This window comes from Sinocyclocheilus grahami, unplaced genomic scaffold (genome assembly GCF_001515645.1).
Source record: "Sinocyclocheilus grahami isolate Dianchi unplaced genomic scaffold, SAMN03320097.WGS_v1.1 scaffold86.1, whole genome shotgun sequence".
In the NCBI taxonomy this organism is placed as follows: Eukaryota; Metazoa; Chordata; class Actinopteri; order Cypriniformes; family Cyprinidae; genus Sinocyclocheilus; species Sinocyclocheilus grahami.
Window position 1 is genome coordinate 1,051,770 of NW_015505265.1, and position 25,140 is coordinate 1,076,909.

Consider the following 25,140-nt stretch of genomic DNA (forward strand, 5'->3'; position numbering starts at 1 on the left):
TAAAGAAAGGAAGAAAGGTAGGGAAACACTGATTTAGAAGATGAAAACCAAACAAAGTTAAGTCTGACACAGAGAAAGGGCCGGCCAGCCAGGGTTCGTCTTTATTTAAATTTATGTGTGTGTACTTCTAACATGTTTGGTTGGTAAAATAAATGTTGTAAATTCAAATCAGAGCATCTTCCGTGTTTGGAATGGATGTATTCTTGAGTCTAAAAGGTAACAATAATATAATAAGATAACCTTGTTTGAATTGGGTTTGGCTAAAAGAAAATTTAGGTTTCGTCTATACTACTAGGTACTTATACTATATTGACTGGGTTAAATAGAATTGCATTTCTAAAATGAGACTAAAATACAATTTTCATTGACTAAAACTAGACTAAATGTCATGAGTTTTCGTCGACTAAAACTAGACGAAAACAGTCATGGATAATTCTGACTAAAATGCTCAGACTTTTAGCTGACTAAAACTTGACTAGACTAAAAAGAGTATGAACGTGACTAAAACTAATAAAAACTCAAATGACAGTTTCACACAAAGACTAGACTAAAACTAAAATTAAAACAGGCCGCCATAACAACACCACTTCAGACTTATGTGCCCTCTAGAAGCTTGCATTCTGCAAGTGAACGGCGCTTTATTGTGCCATCCCAAAGAGGCACAAAATCACTTTCACTGACTTTTAAATTAAATGGATCAGTCCGAGCAGCTGAGTCCTTAGCCATCTTCAAGAATCGGCTAAAAACACATCTCTTCCATCTTTATTTGAACTCTAGCACTCTCTATTCTAATTATATTCTTTATAAAAAATAAAAAATAAACTAACACTTGCTTCTCTTATCTTTTTGCATTCTATCTATTTGTTTTCTTTTTATTTATTATACAATTATAATTCTGACTTTCTGACTTCTGATTAACAAAAGCAAAAAAGGCCTCTAACACTATCTTGCTCTATTCTTTTTCTATTCTATCCGTTTTCTTTTTATCTGTTTTCTATGATTTAAAAAAAACATGCTACGTGTACTGCATTAAGCTAACTGAGACTTGTTATAGCACTTGCATATCATTGCTCTTTTGTTGATTTTGATTGCTTCCATTGTCCTCATTTGTAAGTCGCTTTGGATAAAAGCGTCTGTTAAATGTCTAAATGTAAATGTAAACCCCAAAAAAATGAAATATATGCTTTTTACCAGACGTGGCATTAAATCGGATCACTCTATTTTAACTCTAGAGGGGGAGAGTAAAGAAAGAGTCAGTTGTTACCAATATTTGAGTATATGGCTGGACGAAAAGCTGGGTTTTCAGGTACATATTGAAAATCTACTAAAAAAGCTTAGACTAAAACTTTTTTTTTGTATCGTTTAAAGAAACGATTTCCCTTTGAAGCAAGGAAAATAATTATACAAAGTTGTTTTCTCTGTGTTGGATTATGGTGATGTGATTTATATGCATGCAAGTTCATCTATCTTAAAAAAGTTTGATTATGTATACCATGCTGCATTACGATTTGTGACTTGTGCTTCTTCACGCATACATCATTGTACCTTGTATGAATTAGTGGGTTGGTCCTCTTTATTTCAGAGGAGAAACATACATATGTTGTTGTTTACTGCCAAGGCCTTGTTAGGTAAATTACCCTCTTATATATGCAGTCTTTTATCTTATTATACTTGTTATTATAGTACAAGAACTGCCTTCTCTTTTTATGCTCCTTTTTTATGGAATGTCTGCAAAAGATTTATGGAATCACCCCTAGAAGAAATTTTTTAAGAATTTAACATGTAAATGAAGCGTTCTGATGCAATCTGACAACAAAATAAAGGAAAAGGACAACATATGCTTCAAGTAAAAAAAAGCACATTTATATCACAAACTTTTTGGACAGTGCAACTCTGTTATCATCGGTGTTCATATTTCTCTTTGTGAGCAGTGGAGTAATTTATTTTTGCAAATTTTAATGTTCACATTAGAGTGCGCATACCATCAACAAACTCCATCTTTTCACTGCAGAGGAAACAGAATCTGCATGCATCTGAAGTGGCATTAGATGCATTTACACAGACTGTTTGATGAAGCTGAGGTGCCATAAATGCATTTACACCACAAAATTTCAAATGCATAAATAATTTTATAAGATTAACGTTTTAAATATTTTTGAACATACACGTTAAAAATGTTGGGAAAAATAGATGATGGTAAATTACTGTTTTAAGGAGCGAGTTATTAGTCATTCATTCAAACGGCTGATTCATTCAGAAATGACGCAAGTAAATACTGTCTTTATGAATGGGTTACTGAATCATTGTCTCACTTGATTCATTCAAAAACGTGGATTCATTCAGTATCGAAACACCGCTGTGTTGCTCGGAGACACAAAAGAGTTCTGCTGTGGCTTTGATTGACGCTTCGTCAGCGAACTTGAGCAAAAACAGTCAATATTATATTAAAAATTGCGAACTTTGTGTCTGTTTAACTCACAATGAAGAACTTCCACGCCGACGACATGTTTACATGCAGATGTGAGCGTAGTGTGGTGTCAAAACGGACCGGCTGTGTGATGAGGTGTGTTCGATTTGAAGCAGCAGTGAGCAGACCAATCGGACATCACTGAGGTCAGATTTGGTAGCTGAGCTGAACCAGACAGTGCAGAGGATGGATTCAATGATAGCAGAGTAGAACTGCTTCAGCGGCTCCTGTGGCAGGTTGAACTTTCTCAGCTGGCGAAGGAAATAGTGGTGCCCAGGAACCTGAATGACTCCACTGCAGTCACAGAACTGTTCATGATGGTGAGTGGAGGGAGAGCAGGGGGGTTCCTCCTGAAGTCCACTATCATCTCCACAGTTTTGAGCGTGTTGAGCTCCAGGTTGTTGAGACCGCACCAGACAGCCAGCTCTTTAACCGCCTGTCTGTAAGCAGACTCGTCACAGTCCTGTATGAGGCCGATGAGTGTGGTGTCGTCTGCAAACTTCAGGAGCTTGACGTGGGCCAGCACCAGTCTTTCAAAAGACTTCATGACCACAGACGTTAGAGCCACAGGTCTGTAGTCATTAAGTCCAGTAATTTTGGGTTTCTTTGGGACGGGGATGATGGTGGAGCGTTTGAAGCATGAAGGGACTTCACACAGCTCCAGTGATCTGTTGAAGATCTGTGTGAAGATGGGGGCCAGCTGGTCAGCACAGAATTTCAGACAGACTGGTGTAACACAGTCTGGGCCTGGTGCTTTTCTCCTTTTCCAGCCGGACACGGCATCACAATATGGCAAGGGGTGTAACATTTCCGTCACACGCTTGAGGTATTCGGCCAATCACAACGCACTGGATAGCTGGCCAATCAGAGCACACCTCGTTTTTCAGACCGATGAGCTTTGTAAAAATCGACGTTTCAGAAAGACAGGGCATAGAGGAGAAACAATAATGTGGAAAATAATGCGTTTTTTTAACCTTAAACCGCATAAACACATTTCATTACACCAAATACAGAAAATAATGTTCTTTTTAGCAACATCATATGACCCCTTTAAGCTTTGTCGGTTTTAAAGACCTCATTGGTCTTGTTGATTAGTTTCTTTGTTCTTTTTTTCCAAAGTTTTCCAAAGTGACTGTTTAACTTATTGCCAATAATTGCTTGAGAATCTTTAGATTTTATTTTACTATATTTAAGCCCATATAAAGTTTTAAATGGCATAAGAAAAGTTTTATTGATTTCAAGAGGTCTTAAATTTGTGGACAGAAAAATTGGAATAGCGATATGGTCTAATGTGATTATTAAACTTCAAAAAGCTTAAATGTGAGCACTGCCCATTTCAAAGTAAAAACACTGCACTGTTGCACATCCTACAGGCTTGTGGTTTCAGAACAGTTTGCAAACAATGAACAGCCTACATTTATGCCAAGCCATTGCTTATGATCAACTATGTTCATATCATACCCGCAAAATTCTCGCCTTTTGGATATTTTCACTGTTCTAATAACAGTTTGTATATACTGTATTTCTGCTATTCCATAATCACCACCTACTGTCAGAGAGGGAATTTGAATTTTCAATCATACTTTTTAAAATAAATATAAATATACTAAGGTATCATTTTGACTCGTACCATTTCTTTAAAATGTTTAAATGCTGAAATGAGGTTTATCATTTCTAAACTCTCTAGTTTTTGTCAAATTCTGCATTATTTGAACTCTAAAGTTTAATTTTTATAGTATATGGTATTAATAACAAATGGTGTTAATTTAATTTGTGCACTTAAACTCTGCGGACCTGGATACGGGTCCAAATTCACATACAAAATGTTTATGCTTCATTTGCAAAGCCTTCCTTATATGGTATCAGCCCATATATGGTATCATTTGAAAGCTTAGAGTGTCTTCTTTACAAAGTATACCATTACTTTTGGTTTTATGATACATAAAGCAGTAAAATGAAGCTTAGAAATGTATTCGACCCACACACGAATTTCCGCCTAATGATTGCGAAAATGTTTTCCGAAGAATGTGTATTTTTTTTATTTTTCACAAAACAGTCAAGTCATATATCACAAGAAAGCTCTTATTCTCAGGAATTTGACTATGTAGATTATTTCATTGTGTGACAATCACAGATCAAATGACCTTCAATAGAATCGCGATGTGAAATTGGATACCTCTGAGGAAACATTCAGATGCGTCACATTCCTACTCAAACAATTGCTTCAGTCAGCTGCAAACACCCAAAACCCCTATATTATCTTTTAGGTTAGGATCTCTTCTTTCAAACGAGACCATTTTCACATTTCTGTGAGCTAGCATTGGTGAGAAATCTACTGTTTTGTCGCAGAAGCGCAACAGAAGCGCACTAGAGAAAAAAAGACGCTCTTTTGGCAAACAAGCGCTCTCCAAATCATAGCAGCTCCGGCCAGCGGCTCTTATGTTCTACAACTCTGGGCTACTCTGGGCGGCAATAGGTCAGATTACACGCCACTCAAGCGCGCCGGCCACTCAGAGCCGTGAAATTTGACACTTCTGGGTCAATAGACAGGAGGGGGAGATAGAGGATCGGGTCAGTGCTGGAGCTGTTTTGAGCGTGGTTCTTGTAGTTTTTTTGACTGTTTTGAAGGCGATAATGCACACTGGAAGGCTAACACATCGGTGGCTCGGATAATGGCAATCTATGAACATAATAATGAAAGTTATAGATGATGAAAAATGTTCAGCGGCGCGGTGGAGAGGAGAGGACACTTGTCTGGTGAGCACATATGAGCGCTTTTTCTCCGTTTTTGATAGAATCATTATTTTGAAACGTAAAAGCACAGCTAACAATCTGATAAACGATGTACTGACAGTAAAGTACAGCACAGGATGCAGTTCAGTAAATATACATGGATATTATTACAGTGCTGTGTTTATACACAGCTATTTCTTTGTTTCACATTCTGAAGACAAGATAGCAGCCGCGAGCTCATGGCAGAAGCAGTTAGCGTGGAGCTAGCGTCATAGATCGCGTCTGATCTCCAGGCAGGATGCTGATGCAGGGGACTAAAATTATGCACATAAATGGAATGATATAAAGCTGGAGGATGTGGATTCTGTTTTAGATTTTAATAAACCACATGGATTTTACAATTTATAGAGTCTTGTGTCTCCTGAAAGAAAAAAAATGATTGTATAAAACACAAAATTTGATATTTGGTATAATTCGCTTATGCCATTTTGTATATTACTACTTAGACAAACATAAAAATTAAAAATAAATTAAGTCAATAATCAAGAAAAGTGCTATGGCACATAGTAAAATAGGATTCTGGGGGCAATGTTTTATAAAACCTGTTTTTGCAAAGGAAACTCACAAAGACACTTTTAGATGCAAAAAAGGGACAATTGTACTCCCTTCGGTTATAATTCAATAACTCCGGTTTAGAAGCTGTTATTTGAAAGATACATTTTGGCACCTAGTGGAATCAAACAATATAAGTTGCAGGGAGCTGGAGCAAATAGAACCTGAATAACAGACTTTCAAAAAAAAAAAAATCTGAAAAAAAAATCAAAAAGCACCTGTTTTTTTTAGTGTTTATTGCAATATTTAAAACATATATAATGTTATTTATGAAGAATTACAATCATATTTTGTAGTTCAAAGGGTTTTCTATACAAAGACACAATTTCCTCCATTGTATGTGTGTAGGGTAAACATTTGAAATTGGGTATGTCAAATTTAGGCGAAAATACACAAAAACGCCCCAGAGCTTAAGTGTTAAGAAATGCTTAAAACCTTAAAGTTGATTTTAACAACCCTTGTGTAGTTAGGCAATTATTCGTTTTTGCTGTCATCTGAATTGGTTTCGAGAATTGTGAAATTTCAATGGTATCTAAAATGTTAATATTCTAACAACCTTATTTCCAGCAAAAATAACTATATGTGACCCTAAACCCCAAAACCAGTTATTAAAGATAAATTGAGTTTTATACAACATCTGAAAGCCGAATAAACAAGCTTTCCATGGATGTATGGTTTGTTAGGATAGGACAATATTTGGCCAAGATACAGCTATTTGAAAATCTGGAATCTGAGGGTGCAAAAAATCTAAATACTGAGAAAATCGCCTTTAAAGTTGTCCAAATTAAGTTCCTAGCAATGCATATTACTAATCACAAATTAAATTTTTATATATTTATGGTAGGACATTTACAAAATATCATCATGGAACATGATCTTTGCTTAATATCCTAATGATCTTTGGCATAAAAGAAAGAAAGAAAAAAAAAAACGATAATTTTGACCCATACAATGTATTATTATTGGCTATTGCTACAAATATACCCGTGCTACTTATGACTGGTTTTATGGTCCAGGGTTACATATTGTGATACATATTGTTATTGTGAAGCAAAAACTACTTATACAGTGATGTAAGATTTTGGTCATCCCACCCCTAAACATTATTAATAAGAGCTCACCGCAGTGGGGCAACGTGATCTGCTGCTGCCCAGCTGTGTGGGTGCAATCAGCGTGTGTGTGTGTGTGTGTATAAAGAGTTCTAATAATATCTGTTTATGTGTGTGTGTGTGTGTGAGAAGAGTTCTAATAATATCAGTGTATGTGTGTGTGTGTGCAGGGCTCTACAGTGCGACCATTTCAGTCGCATTTGCGACTGAAAACTACTGCGTGCGACTATGAAAAAACTTTTAGGAGCCAGTGCGACTGACCCGATCATCATCATATTTGTGATCGCTGAGGGGAGCTTCAAAGGTTTCTACGTGTTTTTGCAGCTTTGAGTAATGCATCACAGACATATCTCAAGAATCCTTTCTTAAGCAAAGTGTAGACAGGATGTAAATTAGAGATTCATTGCACAGCGTAGAGAGCTTCGTTGATTATAAATGTGAGATCGAGATGAACTAAGATGAGTGACCGCTTTTAATGATTTTAAAGGGAGTTTGTAAATGTGATACTGATTTAATACAACAGTTCAATAAACAAGCATTTAATATTAAGTGACTTGCATTGTCTGCCTATAACATCTGAATTTTATCTGATTTTGCTCTATTTCGTCGTCGAAAATAGTTTAAAACAAAGACAGCTGAGCCGCTGCGCATCTCCATTCAAACACAGCGGTGTTTCGTTTATGAATGAACTGCGTTTTTAAATGAATCTAGTGAGTCAGTGATTCATGATTACCCATTCATAAATAGTCGCTTGATTTATTCCTGAATGATTCAGCCGTTCGAATGAATCAATTGAATGAATGATTCAGTGATAAAAAAAAATCAGTGACTTGCCGCCACCTGCTGGTAGTTTTAGTTTAATTTTTAAAGTATCTTTTCAGTTATTTAAATAATTTTATATTTCTATATTTAAAACATTAATCTTATCATGAATTTATGCATTTAATTGGAATCATGCCACCTCAGCCACTTTTGTGTTCTTCTGTGCCACCTCTACAAATTAATTTTGTTAATACTGATTTCATTTGATTGGTAACTTGTTTCTTATTCTACTTGTACTTATTCTGTCGTTTTAATTAAAATGTTTAAAAAGCTTATAAAATATAATGTTTAAAGAATTTGACAAAAGATGACAAATTTTTAATAAATACAATTTTGAACGTGCTCCTACATTTTTTAAGGTAGGAGCACAAGTGCTCCTAAAAAGAAAAGTTAGCGTAGAGCCCTGGTGTGTGTGAAAGAGAGAGCGAGCAGCCATCTCTGATTACTATCTGCCCTTGCATAGCAAACATAAGGTGGTGCGTGTGTGTGTAAGTGAGCAGACTGCATGAGAGAGGGAACGAGAGAGAAGGAGAGCAGGACGGAGAGAGACAGAGTGTGTGTGTGTGTGTGTATATTACTCATCCGTGCTTCAATTCTCTGGACGGAGGGAAGACATGATTTACTTTTGTGTTCTTCTGTGCCACCTCTACAAATTAATTTTGTTAATACTGATTTCATTTGATTGGTAACTTGTTTCTTATTCTACTTGTACTTATTCTGTCGTTTTAATTAAAATGTTTAAAAAGCTTATAAAATATAATGTTTAAAGAATTTGACAAAAGATGACAAATTTTTAATAAATACAATTTTGAACGTGCTCCTACATTTTTTAAGGTAGGAGCACAAGTGCTCCTAAAAAGAAAAGTTAGCGTAGAGCCCTGGTGTGTGTGAAAGAGAGAGCGAGCAGCCATCTCTGATTACTATCTGCCCTTGCATAGCAAACATAAGGTGGTGCGTGTGTGTGTAAGTGAGCAGACTGCATGAGAGAGGGAACGAGAGAGAAGGAGAGCAGGACGGAGAGAGACAGAGTGTGTGTGTGTGTGTGTATATTACTCATCCGTGCTTCAATTCTCTGGACGGAGGGAAGACATGATTTATTCATTTACCCGCAGGCAGGTTTTGATTTCTCTCTCTCTCTGGCTCAGACCGTCTTTCTTGTCTCGCTCACACAAACATACACAGTCTCTCTGTCTCTCTCTCCCCCGCTGTTTCTGTGCCTCTCTCACCTAGCACTCTATTTCTTTTTTTGACAAACACACACACACACACACACAGCTCTGCTTCACTGGCCTTTAGGAGGAGGGGTAGCGAATGGAGGAGGAATGAGAGAGGAGATAATAAGACAGGGGGATGAGGGAGGTGTGATTGGAGAGAGCATTATGTGGGCAAGATGAAGGGCAAATTAAGCTAACGATGATGGTAAGGTTAATTAGTGTTAATTAGCGTGTTACAGCGTGGCTGTCTTTGATTGGTGGGCTGGTTTTCCTGCTTTTAAAGTTCTCTAAACAATCTGAAATTCACTCACTCCATCAATCAAGACAAACAAACACACACATAATCAAACTTACTCTGAAAACAAAAGCATCTCTGCATTTCCATTTCATACATATGGAACACACACACACGATCGCAATCTCATTAACTCCTAAACATACACACATAAACAAACAAGCTCTAAACTTGACAGAGCACGTACACACACAACTCAGCTGACCAAAACTCATGAGAAATTAGATGACAGAGAAACACAGTGACTCAAACACACTCCAGAGGACGTGTGACGCACCGCAGGACAGAATGAACATGACGCTGAGAAAATGAGATCTATTATAAATGCATTTCATTTACTCTGTTTATTCTTTATCTAATTTAGCAGCACAATTGGATATTTTAACTACAGATTGTGTCACTGCGAAGGCTGTGTTAACGTTCATGTCTGTCTTTATGACAGCTACTTTACCCACAAGAGCATCAAATTATCTACATTTACGGTATTAATACTGAACCCTGGTCTTGAATATTCCAGGTAAAATACAAGTTGTAGTTCACACAGTAGAGTATGATGCTAACAATACCAAGGTCAAGAGTCTGATTCCTAGGGAATGCATGAACTGATATTGAATGCAGTGAGAGTCGCTTTGGATGTAAGCATCTACCAGCTGCATATGTAATGAAATGGAAAGTGAAGCTTTATTAACAACAAGCATGGCATTCTGTTGACCACCAAAGGCAATCATTCAGACTCATTCCTCGGAGTGTAAAAACACAGAAATGTGTTGACAGTTATGCACTTACAATATATGGGTTAAGCGTACAATAGTCAAGCTTATCTTGAGCTTAACCCTGTAATATTCCTTTAGTTTGTATGATTAAGCTCTAAACCTTTTCATTAGGCAAAAGCAAGTTTTGTAGGCCGCATATCATTTTAGTGTACATGACTTAGTAACCAGGTTTAATGTTAGGTCATTGTACAACAAGTTAAAAAAAACATTTAAACCGACTACCGTACTTCCAAAAGTTTGAGGTCAGTAATAAATTTTTAATAAAATTAAAACTTGCAAGGATGCATAAAATTTATAAAAAGTAAAGACTTTTACATTGTTACAAAAACTTTAATTTCAAATAAATGTTATGCTTTTGTACTTTCTATTTATCAAAGTATCCTGGAAAAAATGTATCATGATTTCTACAAAAATATTAAGCAGCCGTATTCAACATAATAATAAAAACTGTGTTTCATCTACCAGCTGCATATGTAATGAAATGGAAAGTGAAGCTTTATTAACAACAAGCATGGCATTCTGTTGACCACCAAAGGCAATCATTCAGACTCATTCCTCGGAGTGTAAAAACACAGAAATGTGTTGACAGTTATGCACTTACAATATATGGGTTAAGCGTACAATAGTCAAGCTTATCTTGAGCTTAACCCTGTAATATTCCTTTAGTTTGTATGATTAAGCTCTAAACCTTTTCATTAGGCAAAAGCAAGTTTTGTAGGCCGCATATCATTTTAGTGTACATGACTTCAAAGTAACCAGGTTTAATGTTAGGTCATTGTACAACAAGTTAAAAAAAACATTTAAACCGACTACAGTACTTCCAAAAGTTTGAGGTCAGTAATACATTTTTAATCAAATTAAAACTTGCAAGGATGCATACAATTTATAAAAAGTAAAGACTTTTACATTGTTACAAAAACTTTAATTTCAAATAAATGTTATGCTTTTGTACGTTCTATTTATCAAAGTATCCTGGAAAAAATTTATCATGATTTCTACAAAAATATTAAGCAGCCGTCTTCAACATAATAATAAAAACTGTGTTTTGGGCTTCATTTCTAAAGAATCATGTGACAGTGAAGTCTGGATTGATGCTGAAAATTCAACATGTTAAACTATATTAAAAATGTTATTACAGTAAAACACTTATTTCTATACTTACTAATAATAATGACTGCTTTTACTGTATTTTTGATCAAATAAATGCAGCCTTGGTGAGCATAAAAGACCAAAAATGTTATTTTTACAATGTATGGCACATCACAGGCACCAGTTGTCCATTAGCCACAGGTTGAAAACCACTAAAAAAAAAAAACAAGAAAAATGATATTATATTAACCACTAACATCATGGCCAACTTTCTAAAATCCAATCAGCAATAATATTCTGTTTTACTTGGAAATGTGTCACGTTACAGAAAATAAATTCTTGACTTCAAAGCAGTTAATGGCATATTCAGAAATATACATTGTATATTGTAGCCTATACTGTATTTATGTAGTATATATGAAGATAGCCTGTAAACAGATTAGTTGTAACAAACTTACAGAGCTAAAAAAATGGGTTATGACAGTTATAGTGGACACAATGAAATATTTGATACAAACCCAACTACACTAAACAGAATTGATGGATGCTATGTTTGTATTTGTATTTTTAGAAACCGAAATGCATGGTTGCGTTTAGTCATCAGTCATGGTTTAGTTTTGAGGTTTAGTGGTTTAATTCCAGTTTCAAAGTTCCGTTTGATCTTTTTCTCCAGTCATTTCTATGTTCTACAGGATGAGAGAGGTGAGACGAGACATGCTGCTGCTGCGAGAGAGACAGACAGGATGGGCTGACAAGAGTCGTACGAAGAGTGAGATGACCTCAGTCTAGCGCACAGCCAAAGCATCACCACGGCAACATGTGCAAGAGAGACATCGGGCTGATCCAACTATTGCATCAGGAAGAGAGAGATGGGGGGGGGGGGGGGGGGGGGGGGGGGGGGGGGGGGGGGGGGCGGGGGGGGGGGGGGGGGGGGGGGGGGGGGGGGGGGAGGGAGAGAGAGAGAGGGGGAGAAACAGAAAGAAGAAGGGGGGAAAAACAGACAGATTATTGAAAAGGATGAGCTAGTATGTTTGTAGCAGCTTGTGTTTACGTATGTACAGAGAAAAATCATAGCTGGAGAGAGCATGAAGATAACAAACAAGCTTGTGATCCTTCCTCCGGCGAGAACAGCCACACACACACACACACACACACACACACATCCAGAGAGAGATATAGAGGGTTAGAAATAGATGATGCCGAAAAGTGCTTCATTGAATTCAAATTAGAGAGTAGAGAGAGAGGGAAAGAGAGGGAGATGTGCATGTTTGAGAGATGTGAGAGAGAAAGGCTTGATTGCGAGGGACAGAGAGAGAGAGAGGTGTAGAGGGAGGGTGATGAAGTAGATGAGATAATGACAAACAGAGGAGTGAGTGAGTGAGAGAGGAAGGATAGAGTCGCAGACTGACACACACAGAAAGAGTGCTCATAAAAATCAATGCAGGAGTCTGAAGACCTGTCCTTCAGTAAGAGAAGAACTACAAGTGCTGGATCAGAGACAGAGAGAGAGGCGCTCTTACCACTTAAATAAGAAAACCTGTAGTACATCACTGACAGATGAAAATAAATATCTACAAAGCAATCTAAGACTTTAAATTTTTTGGCCCTGATAAACTCCTTGATTGAACTGGCAGTGTGGTTTTTTTTGCATCTTGCTGTGTAGCCTCTGTAATTCAGTGTCAAAGTCTCCTGCGGAGAGTAGATTGTCAGAGCATCACCTCAGCTTTCTGGAGGTTGTTGGTGATTTTACAGACCCGTATTTTAGGGTTCATTTTCACAGCTTTTATGATTTTTCTGTCATCAACTGCTGTTGTTTTTCTCAGCCGATCAGATCATTCTTGGTTGCTGATGTCGCCGGTGGTCTCCAAACTGTTGATTTCTCCATGCCCTTTGTTTTTGCTATAGCTTTAATTGACGTCCTCTTTTCTTTTAGCATCCAAATTGCTTGCTTTTCTCTCAAAGTCAGCCCCCTCGTCTTCATCCTGGTTTGTGCATGTCGTCATCGAATGCAAGACTCAGAATGCAAAAGCAATGGATATAACTGATATGACACATTCCCTGCTTTTGTATATATCTGAACAATTGATGCAACAGGATACAGCTGATCACTCAGAAAGACCTGTGAGGCAACTTTTCCAATACTTATGCTCACATCAGATAGTGGGATGAACTCTAAAAGTACTGACCTTCTTAGCTGGTAAAACATTTATGTGTTGAAACACCTAATAATAAAATGTGACATTCTGTAATTTTGTCTCATATTTATCTTTTAATCATATTTATAGATTTCTTGACTCCACAGCAAACTACTTACTTATACTTATGGAGGGCACTGTGTATATACAGGTACATCTAAAAAAAATTGAATATCATGAAAAAGGTCAATATTTTTTGTCACTCATTTCAGAAAGTGAAACCCATATATTATATAGATTCATTACACAGAGTGAAATATTTCAAGCCTTTATTTCTTGAAATTTTGATGAATATGGCTTACGGATAATGAAAACCCAAAATTCAGTGTCTCAGAAAATTAGAATATTACATAAGATCAATAAAAAAAAAGGATATTTTAAACAGAAATGTCAGGCTTCTGAAAAGTATGTTCATTTCTATGCACTCAATACTTGGTTGGGCCTCCTTTTGCATGAATTACTGCATCAATGTGGCGTGGCATGGAGGCAATCAGCCTGTGGCACTGCTCAGGTGTAATGGAAGCCCAGGTTGCTTTGATAGCGGCCTTCAGGTCATCTGCATTGTTGGGTCTGGTGTCTCTCATCTTCCTCTTGACAATATCCCATAGATTCTCTATGGGGTTCAGGTCAGGTGGGTTTGCTGCCCAATCAAGCAAAGTAACACCATGGTCATTGAACCAGCTTTTGGTGCCTTTGGCAGTGTCTGTGCGTAGTGGCTCTTGATGCGCTGACGCCAGCCTCAGTCCACTCCTTGTGAAGCTCCCCGAAATTCTTGAATGGATTTTGCCTGACAATCCTCTCAAGGCTGCGGTTATCCCTTTTGCTGGTGCACCTTTTCCTACCACACTTTTTCCTTCCACTCAACTTTCTATGAATATGCTTGGATACAGCACTCTGTGAACTAGGGCTGCAACTAAAGATTATTTTGATAATCGATTAGTTGGTCGATTATTTTTTCCGATTAATTGATTAATCAGATTAAAACAAACAAATTCATTTTTTTATTTTATTGACAAAACACACTATTCCACATTCTGCCCAATGTCCTTAAAACAAACGTTCCAACTGAATGCTTTTCTTAACAATTTATTAGACCACCTGCCATAATAAAGAGAAAACACATTTTAGGAATTTTAGGAATCTGTCAAAAAAATTGTTTAAATAAAAAAAAAAATGTTATTGTCATTTATTTATAACTAAATACTTTTATTTATTCACATAACAAAAATGGCTTCCTATGCCCTTCATAGCCTGCATTCTTGCTGGCATTGTTTAAGTACTTTTTGACTGTAATTGGGTATCTGAAAAAAAACACTATAAAGCTCTCTGCCTTTCCTTCATAGATCAATAATTATATTATAGCATTAGAAACAGCCTACTACTGTTACTACAGAGCTTATGCATATTGGAGGACTAACCCATACAGAAAGCTAAAAAATGATTTTGGTAATCACCAGTACTGTTAGTTTAGAGCAGCAGTGGCACAAACCATAATTTGTTAAAAACCTTACATAAATTTGTTAAGCATTGTATATAGTGAATATAGTTTAAATCTCTGCATTAAAAATTAAAATATTAGTAAAGATGATAAAGACTAATAAAATTACAAACTCCGTGGTAACCAATAGGTAAGAGTAATGTTCTGCAGGAACACGTGTTCACTTTGACTACAGTCACGTCACAGCCCGATTCGGACGGTAATTATTTCTCATATGGACGTTTGTAAAAATAAATGTACTTATCACCTCAGTGATAAAAATCATGGATTCCGAATAGGGCTTAGTGTTATTTCTTTATCCTGTTAAAGGCGGTTTTGAAGCGTCTGATATTTATATTCAGACAATTACACGCTGTTATCCCCTTACAGTTCCTACTCTCATAAAATATGCGCAATGCATTGCACTGATTATTAATTGTCTGTTTTCTGTCTGTCTGACGCCGCGCTGGCGCTCATTCAATAAAGATTAAAACTGAACACAGACTGTCAAGAATGGACCTTTATGCAAAAATGGAAATGCTCGCGTGAATTTGTGACATTTATACATAAGGATTTGACCGTTAACTGAAAGTGTTTTTGCGCTGAGGACGCACATGCATCTGTTAAAGCACCTGACAGGGCAAGCCATTACGCTAATGCATTAGCTTAAAGTTTAAAATAAAGAATTCTCATGTTTTGGTCAACTTGGATCACGTAACTCTCCTGCAGAATCTCATTCTGTTTCCGCCACTATTTTAGATGCATTTTGTCCATAGAAATAAGTAAATTCAGTGCTTTAATTTGACGCGACCGGCTGAAGTTGGACAAGTATGTAAACTCCGTTGGACGTGCACTGTGGGCAGACCCGATTCATCGATCATGAGAATCGTTGTCGATGATTTTCATAATCGATAATAATCGATTTTATCGATTAGTTGTTACAGCCCTACTGTGAACAACCAGCTTCTTTAGCAATGAACTTTTGTGGCTTACCCTCCTTGTGGAGGGTGTCAATGACTGTCTTCTGGACATCTGTCAAGTCAGCAGTCTTCCCCATGATTGTGTAGCCTACTGACCCAGACTGAGAGACCATTTAAAGGCTCAGGAAACCTTTGCAGGTGTTTTGAGGTAATTAGCTGATTAGGGTGTGACACCATGACTTTCCAATATTGAACTTTTTCACAATATTCAAATTTTCTGAGACACTGCATTTTGGGTTTTCATTATCTGTAAGCCATAATCATCAACATTTCAAGAAATAAAGGCTTGAAATATTTCACTCTATGTGTAATGAATCTATATAATGTGTGTTTCACTTTCTGAAATGAGTGATAAAAGGGAAAGTGTTCCACAGAGCCTAATGGAAACCACTCTGCCTGTTTTTCCCTTCAGTAAACCTCTCCCCCTTCTCTCACTTACTTCAGTCTATCTCTGTCATACACAAGAACACACACTCACTCACGCAGGCAAACACACTGTTTGGAGCTTCCTAAAGACAGCTGCACTGTTCTCATTTCAGCTGAACAGGTCAACAGTGCTTAACCCTTCCCTCTACACACACACGCACACAAACACACACCCTCTCATTACTCGTCCGCTCGCATACTTTCTCTCATACACACACACACACACACACACACACACGCCCTCCACTGGCCCCTTAACATGTGCTAAGTAAAAACACAGCTTTGAGTTGTCAAGGAAACAATAATTATACACAGTCCTCTGTCCATGGTCCATTTTCCCTGATAGATCTCTCTCACACTTTCTCCCCACCTTTATCTCTTTCTGTCTCTGTCCTTCTCTCTCAGGCTGCTCTGTAATTCACTCACGTCTCAGAGCTCAACATTCAGAGTTGTGGGTAATAGATCAGTGGAGAGAAACACAGTATAGTAAGTAGAGCAAAAAGTAAAGTTGAACATAAAGAGAACAGAATAGAATAGTTGCGTGTAGTACAATAGAATAAAGTGGAATAGAGTAGAATACAGCAGCATTGAATAGTACAGAGAAGAACAGATTAAAAGTGGAAAATAACGGAGTTGAGTCCAGTAGATTAGAATGGGACAGAGTAGAGTGTAGCACAGAATTTAACAGAACAGAAAGTAGCACAAACAGACCAGAATAAAACAGAGTACTGTCAAGTACAATAGAATAGAATAGAACAATGAAAGGGTAGAGCAAAGTGGGGTAAAACAATAGATAATGTGAAGTAGAATAGAATAGAATAGAATAATATAATAAAGTAGAATAGAATAGATTGAATTACAACAGCACTGAACAGAACAGTTGAAAAGAGTGGAGTACAGTAAAAAGGAACAGAATAGAAGTACAGTATAGTTGAACAGAATAAAAGAGTACAGAATAAAATATAGTGTATTAGAACAAAATAGTAAAAAAATATATTAAAAAAGGGAAAGTGGAGAACAATAGAAAAACAGAAAAGTGTTAAGTGCAATAGAATGGAAAACAATACAGTGTAGTATAAGTATGGTAGAACGGAGAACAATAAAATATAATAATATAGAGTAGCATAAAATAGAGTTTAGCAGAGTGGAGTACATTAAAATATAATAGAGTGCAACAATAAAATAGCAAAAAGTGGGCAAGAAAATAGAGTAGAATATAACAGTGGAGTACAGTAGAATTAAAAAGAGCAGAACAGAATAAAAATAACAGAGCAGATTGGAGTAATGCAGAATAGATAGAATGGAGAAGAACTGAACAGAATAGAGTAGAAAACAGAATAAATGAGTGCAAAAGAGGGCAATAACATACAAAATAAAACGTAACTGAGTAAGAGTAGAATTAACATACGATACAGAAGAACAAAGTAGAATAAAGCAGAAAATAGCATAAATGGTACAAAGGTACGTACCACAAAAAAAGTGCAGTTGCACAGAATTAGAATGGAATAGAACAGAGTAAAGTACCATAGAACAGAACAGAGTAGAGTAGAACAGAACAGAGTATAGTAGAACAGAACAGAGTAGAGTAGAACAGAACAGAGTAGAATAGAATAGAAAAGAATAGAATATAACAGAACAGAACAGAACAGAGAAGAGTAGAGTAGAACAGAACAGAACAGAACAGAACAGAACGTGGGATCAGAGTAGAGATTGGTTTAGAGGCTGTTCCTCACAGAATTTACAGAACTGCAGCATTCAGAACACATCAGTGTCATGTGCCAGTGCTTTATCTAGACACTCTCTCTCTCTAATGCTTCCCCTCCCTCTGCCTTGTGTTTCTTTCTCATAGCCTCAGTTCCCTCTCCACACACACACTCAGATGAAAGAGAGGGGGTCTCTCTTTTATCATCTATCCACAGGCATCTGAGAGCGGGAGTGATGAAATGATGCAGTGGTGTGTGTGTGTGTGTTTCTCCACAGCTCACAGTGAATGTAAACAGTTTTACACAGAGGGCTACAGTCCTGTGTGTCATAGTGTCTTCTCCTGCACTAAATTATATGATTGTGCCATGTGATTATGATAAACAAACACAGCCTGGAGGAGTATGTAAAGAGCGAGGAGCATGTGTCTATGGCTAATTACACACCCCTTACAAAAACACACACTGCCGAATTCACTGTGAGAATAAGCTCTAAAACACTCTTAAACTAACATACATTACACACTACAAAATATATTTAACCCCTTCAGCACACCCTGGACTGTGCAAACTAAGAAATTATTATTCCATGTTCTAACCATTAAGGTTTCAGGAAAATATGAAATGTTGCTCTTTCTTTGCTCTTCCCCAAACTTTGCAAAGCTGATGTAGCTTCTATATATAATTTTGTGGGAAAATACTTGATCATGTTTTTTCAATGGTGGGTTTCCCTTTTCCAGTGACCCCTCAGATTCTTTCAATTAAACCAGTGTGACAGTATTTTAAATACCCCCCCCAAATAAAATAAAATAATATAATATAATATATATTATTTATTTTATTTTTTTTACACTGGCAACTAACCAACATGCTCAATATATATTTAGATCCGAATAAATTTGCTTTGACTTAAAAAACATATTTTACATGACATGCAGTAGATTTACTTTGACATGCAAAAAGTATTTTTAGCATTAAAAACATCACTTTTCTTCTCATTTCTCAACCCCAGGCAGCTGTACATTGAAGGCCTCATTATTTCTGCTAAATTACTAATGCTATACATTAATTGTACATGTACATCACCTGTTAAAAGTTTGGGGTCAGTAAAAAAAAAGTTTTTTGAAAGAAATTCAGTTGATTCAGCAAGGATGTACTAAATTAATCAAAACTGACAGTAAAGACGTTCACATTGTTACAAAAAATATTTCCAATAAATGTCATTCTTTTGGTTTCCACAAAAATATTAAGCAGCACAAATGTTTTCAACTGTGTAGTAGTAAGAAATAGCAAAAAATGTTTCTTGAGCACCAAATCAGCATATTTAAATTTTTTTCTGAAGGATCATGTAACACTCAAGACTGGAGTAATGACTGCTGAAAATTCAGATTTGCATCACAGCAATACATTACATTGTAAAATATATTAAAATTTACTCTATTTTTAATCAAATAAATGCAGTCTTGGTGAGCATAAGATTTAAAAAATCTTATCAACTGTAAACTTTGTGAATGTTACTGTACACTACAGAACATAATCTGAACACACAGAACATACTCTATAAACCCTGCAAAAATACTGACAATATTCTATAAACATCTTCTAAAAACGATTAGATAAAAAGCCTTACTTTCAGTACTGTGCTGTCTGCTCTGTTAGAGTTTGTAGTTCATATAGGAATATTATTATAGAAATCTATATTCCTGTGTTTACATCTAATGATATTTTCCAACAGTGTTTCCCCTGCAAAGCTACATTTAAATTGACTTACATCCGTTTAGTGAATATAAATCTCATTATTTAACAATTTTTATCACTTTTTTTTTCATTGCCATAGGATGAAATGGTAATATGCAATTAACCAGACTGTCTGGGACATACACTCCTAAAGGCGCTTTCACAAACGCTAACCGGCGCTACAAACACAGACTAATTAAACCAGTAATGACTGGGAAATGCCATCATACATCACACTTTTATGAGGAGGTCTGAGAAAGCAATGACACAAATCATATCTTCAGCAAAAAATGTAACACCTAGAGCAACAGAGAGAGACTGAGCATGGAGGTTTATTAAATATGGTGGTGTTGACAGTAAATAAAATTCACTCTATTATTTTTCCAGCATAGACAGTAAAGAGACATGAGAAAAGGCTAAATTAATTATTTAATGTTTTAAAATATAGCAGTCAATGCAAATATCAGTTTGCTCTTATTCATTATATTTAAGGTTTTTATACTGATACTTTATGAATGTTTCATTCATGTCATAAAACATTTTTAACGTCTAACAAGATCAACAGCTCACAGAATTCCAGTAATGACTTGACCCAAGAAGAAAACTTCTTTCTAAACTTTCTACATTTTAACAACATTTTTATATGCAGTGGACTATAATTTCATCACACTGTAATTTAATGAATGTCAATCATACATAGTTACACAAATGCAACAACAAACCACCCACACACACACGAATCTGAATAAAAACAACTTGCGCACACACCTCGAATGGCTGGAGCTCCTCCTGTTCTGTGTAGAACTCCAGCTGTCTGTCAGAGATGAACTCCACCACTGTCCATCCTCCGACGCATGACTGACCAATCAGAGGCCGGAATCTCTGTAAAACAAATATCACAACCAGTCAGTCTCAACACTTCATCAGAAGACTTCATCACAAACTTTTCAAGACCAGACAGTCTTGAACTCACGTGACTGTTCATTCAAAACATTGTTGTTAAAAAATGTTCAAGTTAAAAAGTATCCTTTACAAACATCATAAGTGACTCATAAATTTCATTTTGGGGAGTCGCACTACATAATTTTTTTTTTTTACAAAAATAGGATTAGTGATATTTCAAGAGCTTTTGACCTTGACACACAGTCTTGAGGGCCTGCAGGCATGAATTTGCAGAATTTCCCATTTTATGCTTGTCCATTTGACCACTGGACTTTTTGTTTAAATAATAAGTTTTATTCAGTTTTTTTTGGTTTGTTTTTTCAAAATCTGCATATATTAGAATGATCATGTAATGAAATTTAGCTGAATAAATTACACATTGATATATATTAAAATAGAAATCAGTCATTTTAATCTGTAATAATATTTCACAAAATTACTAGTTTTACTGTTTTAATAAATAAATGCACCCTTTGTGAGCATAAGAGATTTCTTTCAAAAACATTCTAAAAATCTTACTAACGGCAAACTTTTGATCAATATTTTAATGGTATTTTTCTTTAATGTAGCTTTTTTCCCATTATGATATCAGATGCATCACTCAACCAAACTTAAAATGAATTTTAAATCAGAAATTGACAATATAATAAAAAATTTCATGTCATCGACCTATCCGCTATGTAGGGGTTAGCTGGTGAATTACATACATACAGTACCATACAGTAAGCATGTCAAACCCTGCACACTGCTGGACTGACCAATGTGCATGTGTGTGTCTGTGTGTGAGCCAATATCTTGTGAGAATTTAGTTATTCTTTCATTGATCAAGTCATATTCTCTATGCATGGTTTCTATTTATATAAATACTAGGCCAGCACACTCAAAGTTTCCATGTCTGGCTGCCTGTTTCGTGTGTGTGTGTGTGTGTGTGTGTGTGTGTGTGAGCTCATGTAAGTCGATGTGTATTATGCAACACAACAATTTTCATGTCTCTGAGGTATCCTGAAGTAAAACCTAATCTACATGCAGCCACAGTGTTATGGGATGTGTATACTGTATGTGTGTGTGGGTCAGGTTTGGCCTACATTGTTTGGACCAAAAGTCCAGGCAGCATGCAAAACGATTAATAAACATAATAAATAATGTCCTAATGAAAATGCAAAAAGGCTGGGGTTAGGTTTATGTCCAATGGAATAGAAAATATCATTAGCTCGATATAAAAAAGGGAAAGTCCCCAACAAGATAGAAAAACAAATATGTGTGTGCTTTTGCAGAGGCCTGATGCATGTGATGACTTGAGCCAAACATCAGTCATCCAAAACCTCAATTCAGAAGTACTGTGTGCCAGTCTGACTATGTATGTGTGTGTGTGACTCATAAACCATGAGCTGGAGGGTAAGGGGACAAACAGAACGCGTGTGAGCTATTTTTAGACACTCTGCTGTGTGCAGTGCACTCACATACACTCTGTCACACACGCTGCACACAGTTGCACACGTTTACCGCACTGTGGTTTGAGACTCTGTTCAGTCAGTGAGGCAGACAGAGAAAGGACAAACAGTCAGGACAAATATTCTTTTGCAGAAACAGCATATCGACTGTGACATAGATCTGGGCACAGTAAACGCATTTAATACATGCAAACACTAACAGATGAACTAATACAACCCTGCAACTAAATATTAATCGATAGACTAATTCAAAATACTATAGGCCTACATAAAAGAATCCAAGGCGAAGTGATTGACCAGGCTGATATTTAACCATTTTGTGACTGTTGTCATTGGCTTGTTATAAAAGAAGCGGTAGTCATTTCAGTTAGAAAATCATCAACATTATAATAATAAATATGTTCCAAATATTTATTAAAGAAATGAATACTTTCATTCCACAAGTACACATTAAATTGATCAAAAGTGACAGAAAACACATTTATAATGATTTTTTAAAGATATCTGAAGGATTGTGTGACACTAAAGACAATGGTTGATGAATATTCAGCTTTACCATCACAGGAATATATTCTATTATAAAATTATAAAAGTAAATATTGTGTCAAATAAGTGTTCATTTCACTGTAGCTATTTTAAGTAGGTCTCATTTCCTATTAATAATTTAAATATTAGAATAGCAGCATATATTGCCATCATATTGTCCTTCGTCCATCCTCCAGTGCAGATATCAGAGTTGGCTATTAAAAATCCTAATCAGCCGATCACTATGAAAATCATTAATGCATTATGTAAGGTGTCCATGCAAGAATAAACCTGTGTCTGGAGTGTGCTAGCACAAAGGCTGCGTGCAGCTAGCCATAAAACGAAGTCCAATCTTACTCTAATCATAAACTTAAATGAGATTCACTCCATCTTCAGTCCATGCATGTCTGTTTAATAACTCACACACCATTTCCTCTCATCCCGAGAAGTTTCCATTGACTTCTGTCGTTTTATAGTGAGCTACTGATATTTTCTACCCCCAACCCTAAACATACCAATCACAAGTAAGTGTGAAGACCACAAACATGTGCACAACTTTTGATGACCTGATGGGTCACACTTACAACATGGAGTTGTAAAAATGCAAGCAAAGTTTTTTATGGAGCTTTATTTATACATTTTGAATACTTTGCGCTTTAAAATAAACATCTAGATGTGTGTTCAGTAGTCCCTATGTAACAGACAACACAAATGAATGGTGGAGAATGTGATAAAAATGTGCAACACTTAAAGTTCTACTACCAAGTTATACACTGCCATTCAAAAGTTTGGGATCAGTAAGATTTTTTATGTTTTTATGAGTCTATGGACGCTCATCAAGGCTGTATTTATTTGATCAAAAATACAAAAAATCAGTAATATTGTGAAATATTATTGCAATTTCTAATATTGGTTTCATTTTTTAATATACTTTGAAATATCATTTATTTCTGTGATGCAGCGCTGAATTTTCAGCATCGTTACTCCAGTCTTCAGTGTCACATGACCCTTCAGAAATCATTCTAATATGCTGATTTATTATCAGTGTTGAAACAGTTGTGCTGCTTAACTTCTTTTTGGAACCTGTGATACTTTTTTCTTTGATGAATAAAAAGTTCAAAAGAACAGCATTTATTCAAAATAGAAATCTTTTCTAAATCTTAACATTTTATTAGGGGTGGGACAATATATCGATATGGCGATATATCGTTGTCCTTCTCCATGCGATACGAGAATCGATATCTGGCGCCAGATATCGATATTTTACTACAATACAATACTACAATATATTACTATACAATAAAGTGCTCTATATAGATTTCCCTGCTCCCAGCATCTAAAAAATGCATGGAAATCCTGGCAGCGCCATTTCCACCTTCTTTCCAAAATGCTCTGAGCAACCATGAACCGCGTTCTCTATGAAGATGGGGAAGCACGAGGAACCGAAGGATAAACAGATTTCCACCCACTGTATTAGCTCTACTGCTATATATATATATACACGTTTATGGAAATGAGAACTAAAAAACTGCCCCGGAACAGCTATCGGTGTGGACCATAGGCACCGATCACGTTATTATTGCAGAGCGTGTATTCAGTCCATGAGTAGCCTAACCTCTCCGCTCGGATCGCAGGTGGATTTCCCTCATTTGAGTGAAACAAAAGACGTGATTTTTTCCCCTGCATGTCATGTCCGGGGCTCTGTTTTTATGATGAGTGTAGAGGAAAGGCTGAGAAAGCACTCCAGGTAAATGTTGAAATGTACCAGGTTTATACAGTATATAGGCTATATATAAAGTTGATAAGCAGTTAAATGTGTTGGTTTACACACAAAGAAAAGTGTAAGCTTTTAATAAGTCCAAGAATAAAATGATTAATTTCCTTAGCATGTTAAATTTGATTTACAGAACTTTTGTGCTGTTTTCTAACAGTTTGGACTTGAATAAAGAGAGAAACTTGCACTTAACCTTTTCACAGGCATTTTGTTTTCATAGTTAGACAGATATCGTGAATTAAATATCATTATAGAATTGTCTAGCAATATATCGATTATTGCAGAATCGATGTATCGTGATATCGTATCGTGAGCCATGTATCGTGATTCATATCGTATCGTGAGGTACCCTGCGATTCCCACCCTAATTTTTATCCATTTATCACATCCTTGCTGAATAAAAGTATTAACTTCTTTAAAAAAATAAATAAAACAATTACTGAGCCCAAACATTTTAATAGTAGTATATATTGTAACACAACATTTCTATTTTGAATATGAATAGCATTAGAAACTTCTTTAAAAAACATAAAAAATCTTACTGATCCTAAACTTTTGAACAGCAGTGTATGTAATATCCAATCAATGTAAGTTAATTTGAAAGTTGTTCTCAAAATGAAATAAATCTCACCTAATTTTGAGATAAAGTTGTAGTTGTGATCTATAAAGTTACAATTACGCGAAATAAGTGAGATATAAACTCACAATGCAAGATTTTCCAGATCTCTTTTTTTTCCCTGCGGAACATATAAGAAGATATTTTGAAGAATGTTGCTAACAGAACAGTTTTGCTGAGACATTTCTAAAAATATAATTTGA

General features: G+C 36.0%; 1 protein-coding gene across 2 annotated transcripts in view; it reads right to left on the minus strand.

Moving 5' to 3' along the window:
- Window positions 1-25,140, minus strand: part of jmjd1ca (jumonji domain containing 1Ca) — a 90,221-nt gene that overhangs the window by 30,447 nt on the left and 34,634 nt on the right. For both annotated transcript variants that reach the window (XM_016274374.1, XM_016274373.1), the window contains exon 3: window positions 20,398-20,511. In XM_016274374.1, coding sequence (XP_016129860.1) covers window positions 20,398-20,511 — 114 coding nt within the window. The remainder of the gene's footprint in view (window positions 1-20,397; window positions 20,512-25,140) is intronic.